Source organism: Octopus sinensis, linkage group LG4 (assembly GCF_006345805.1).
Source record: "Octopus sinensis linkage group LG4, ASM634580v1, whole genome shotgun sequence".
Lineage (NCBI taxonomy): Eukaryota > Metazoa > Mollusca > Cephalopoda > Octopoda > Octopodidae > Octopus > Octopus sinensis.
In genome coordinates, this window is record NC_043000.1 from 159,296,346 (window position 1) to 159,300,226 (window position 3,881).

Below are 3,881 nucleotides of genomic sequence, written 5' to 3' on the forward strand. Positions count from 1 at the left end.
ACCTGGGCAGAATTTGAACTCAGAACGTAAAGATGGATGAAATACCACTAAGCATATTGCCAAGTGTGCTATTGATTCTGCCAGCTGACTGCTTTGATGAGGATGATAATAATAATAATGTTAATATCAAAAACTCAAATATTCTTATTCCATCTTCATACTTTAATTCCATTGTAATTTCAGAGGTATATATTTTTTACTTCATTTTGCGTATTTTTTCCCAATTTTTTTTTTAGCTTTTTAAAAAATTTTTTCCATATTTAAAAAATATTTTAAACATATTTATTAATATATAATTTAATTTAGAAATTAATTTATTTATGTATGCATATTTTCAGCTGACTTTTAGTGAAGCTTGTTCTTGTTCACTCACCAATGTTTATATCAATGATGTGCAAGGCTGTGTGTGTATATGTATCATTTATATGTGTATGTGTGAATCATTTATTATCAATATAGTCTCATTGAAAAGTCTGAATACATTGACAAAAAAAAGTTTTAAAATGTAATTGATGATGTAAATAAAAAAAGAAGAAAAATAAGGAATGCATTTAGTAATATAATCAGATAACATAATGACTAACAAAAGAGAGATTTCTGAAGTTGGACAGGTGGTCTATCTTTCTCTACCCTAGGCGTTTTTCCTACTTCCCTGTATGCTTACAAAAGGAAATATCAATGTTATACAACTAAATATTTGGTATTATAATCACCTAACCTCTAATACAGCAGTGACATGGTTAGACATGCTTTTAACCAAATTTTTTTATAGTAATCTCTAGTTATTTTCCCATGCAGTATCTTTTAAATTGGAAAATTATTAAACATTTTCTGTTTCAAATTTTGTTCTCAATATAATCCTGCAGATTTTCTTTAGGGTTCAGACCAAAAGATTATGCCGGTCATTTACCCAATACAGTAATCTCATTAGCTAGCACTAAGCTATTCTTTGGATATATGTAGAAAATCCATGTTGGAATATATTGCAATTAAGGATGCTTATATGAATAAGGAACAGCTTCAGTGGAACATCTAGGTAAGTTTCAGAATTAATATTGTGGGATATTATCCAAATACCAGTGCTGCCCTTTGAAGAAATAACCCTCCCACCACCACCACCCATATCATAATGGATGGCCATTGCTTGACTCATACGAGAATATATACATAAGATTGTACTTTGAGTTTGATGGATGACAAACAAAAGGAGTTTTAGATGTAAATCTTTAATGGCTGTTTTGTCATAAACATTACATTTAACCAGCCCACATTAGTCCAGTTTTTATTATCACTGCAGAAGCACAGATAATCCTAGATGTCTTCTGTGAAAGCCTTATTTATTTTGCTGTACTTAAAGCAATTATTTAAGTCTTCCAGCAATCAACAACTTATAGTCTTAACATAGAATTCTTCCCTGTAAATGGCGATGCAACACAAAGACAATCAATCACACATTTGGTTTGAAGATTTTGGTACAAGGTTTACCTGACATTCCATGTCATTTGTGCACATCTATCAAATGAAAATGACAATAAGCTTTCTGGACATCGTCAACTGATACTTTTAGCTGTGCTGATATCTTCCTGTATGGGAGTCCATTGCTAGGCAAAGGAAGAATCTAAGCCCTTATTTCAAATGATAGCTCCTTATTTTAATAAAACACTGACATCTACTATGATAGCTTAAATCTCAAATAAACAAGAAATTATGAAGTAATATTTTATCATTCATATACAATAATACATAATATAAGTTTTCTTACTTGCGCAAGTAGCTAGTAGATAACTGATTTCTATACTTAATAAAAAAAAATTGAGAAAAAATCTTAAATTTCGTTTTTGTATTCAGACTTTAGTCCAAGATGACATTTCATTTGATAATGTATGTATGTATGTTTGAATATATATGTGTGAGTGTGTGTATTCCTGTGCACTGTGCGTTTATACATTTTTATCAGAGCAAGTGTCTGCCTCTGAATTAATTAATAAGCCTATAGATACTTATTTGTGTGCATGTATATATTTGTATATGTGTTTCTCTGTGTATGCATGTAAATGTGGTAGTGTGAGTGTATGGAGAAGATTCATTCTTGTTTTTGTCGGCCAATAAATGTCTCCATACTTTGAGTGGTAGCAAAGAAGTTACAAACCACTGACATACATCTCACCGGCAAGTACCTAAAAGACAAAAATAAAAGAAACAAGAGTTACATTTTTGTTACAATAGCTCATCATATAAAACATTACATAACTTTATTATGGTAACTTATAGAAACTATTAGTGATATCATGCAGTTAACTTATAAAATGATAATTTATTAATGACATTTAAAATTTATATATAGTTTATAATAGTAATTTATTAATAATTAATAATTCAAAAATTAAATATAACTTAATTGAAGAATAAAATTCACCAGAAAATATTAGGTCATCCCATAAGTTCTGTCCAAATTTTGAATAAAGAAAATAAGTGATCAAATGTTATATTTAATTGAAATTAATAATCAATGTACTTTCCCTGATTATCTATGACTTCCATCCATCTATTTACAAGCTTTTAAATCCTATCAATGTAAAAACTCTTCTGGTTTCAAAGCAAAGAACTGCTAGTCTGAAGGAGAACCTTTTTTTCCATGAAGTTCCCTTCTCGGTTGTGGCTGAGCTTTTCCCCTTTTACCAAGCCACTGTTTACAATGTTTAACATTTCATTAGAAGATCTATTTTTCATTACCAGTCACAAGTCTAACCAAAAAGGGTCAAATGAGTTTGCAAGAATGGAGAGAAGAGCAGATGTCAACTTGGGATTTGCGGTTGCTTTCGGACAATTCATGAGGCACCCATTTTCCAAGTTTAGGAACCTTTCCAAGTTGTTGAAGATGATGATGAACAGTTGTAACGACTTGAATTAAGCTTTATTGCCAATTCTTCAACTGATAATGCAGGATTTTCTTCAAGTAATGCCTCAAGGAGCTTATCATCAAGCTCAACTGGACGTCTTGTTCAATCTTCATCTTCAAGGCTGAAATCACTACTTTTGAATTTTGCAAACCATCTTCTGTAATTTTTCTCATTCAAGCATTCTTTCCCATAAACTGAGTGTATGTTTTGAGTCGCTTCAGCTGCAGAATTTCTCTTTTTGTACTCATAAAGCATTATGTGCCTTAAATGCTCTTTGGATACTTCCATATTAGAAAGGGTTTTAATCAAAGAAATTTTAATTCTATTATTCTGTAAAATAATATTTAGTTTAAATGTACACAAATGCATAAAAATAATCTTTAATTCCATTAGATATTCTAAACTACTATTAAATTTCATTCATTTTTGAAAAAGGTAAAATCAGACAGAACTTATGGGATGACCCTGATATCTTTTTAGTCTTTGTGTATAAGGACTTTTGGCAAGTGGAAAATAAATTATGCAATACATGAGAATTATGTAATATATATATATTGATAGTACATAGATAAGTTTTTGAGTTCATATGCAATAAGCAAGGAGTCTGACATCTCATCAGAAAGACAGAAAAATGTTTTTAGAACATCATGAAATTAAGTGTAAAATTTTTGACAAGCAATACCACCTATATCTATCCATATATATCTATCTACCTACCTATATCTATCTACCTACCTACATCTATCTATATCTATCTATCTACACCATACAACATTACACATCACATCATACATACATACATACATACATACACTCTCTCATACACACACGCACCCTTATGTTGGGGCGAAGTCATTTGACCCTGTTATCTCTATTTTCGCTCTTGCATCTCACGTTTGATCTCTGACTTCTGGCCAGAATCGCCATGTTGAATTGCTAGCTTCTGCACGCATTTTTTTCTCTCCTTGTTTCTTTTCTGTG

At 30.7% G+C, this 3,881-nt stretch overlaps 1 protein-coding gene across 7 annotated transcripts in view; it reads right to left on the bottom strand.

Annotated features, from left to right (window-relative positions):
• Nucleotides 1-293: 293 nt before the first annotated feature.
• LOC115210961 (epidermal retinol dehydrogenase 2) overlaps nt 294-3,881 on the bottom strand; it is a 366,176-nt gene continuing 362,588 nt past the window's right edge. For all 7 annotated transcript variants that reach the window (XM_029779781.2, XM_029779779.2, XM_036502609.1 and 4 more), the window contains one exon: nt 294-2,177. Coding sequence is in view for 1 of the 7 variants with exons in the window: in XM_036502610.1 (XP_036358503.1) it covers nt 2,084-2,177 (94 nt within the window). In the remaining 6 variants the exon portion in view is untranslated. The remainder of the gene's footprint in view (nt 2,178-3,881) is intronic.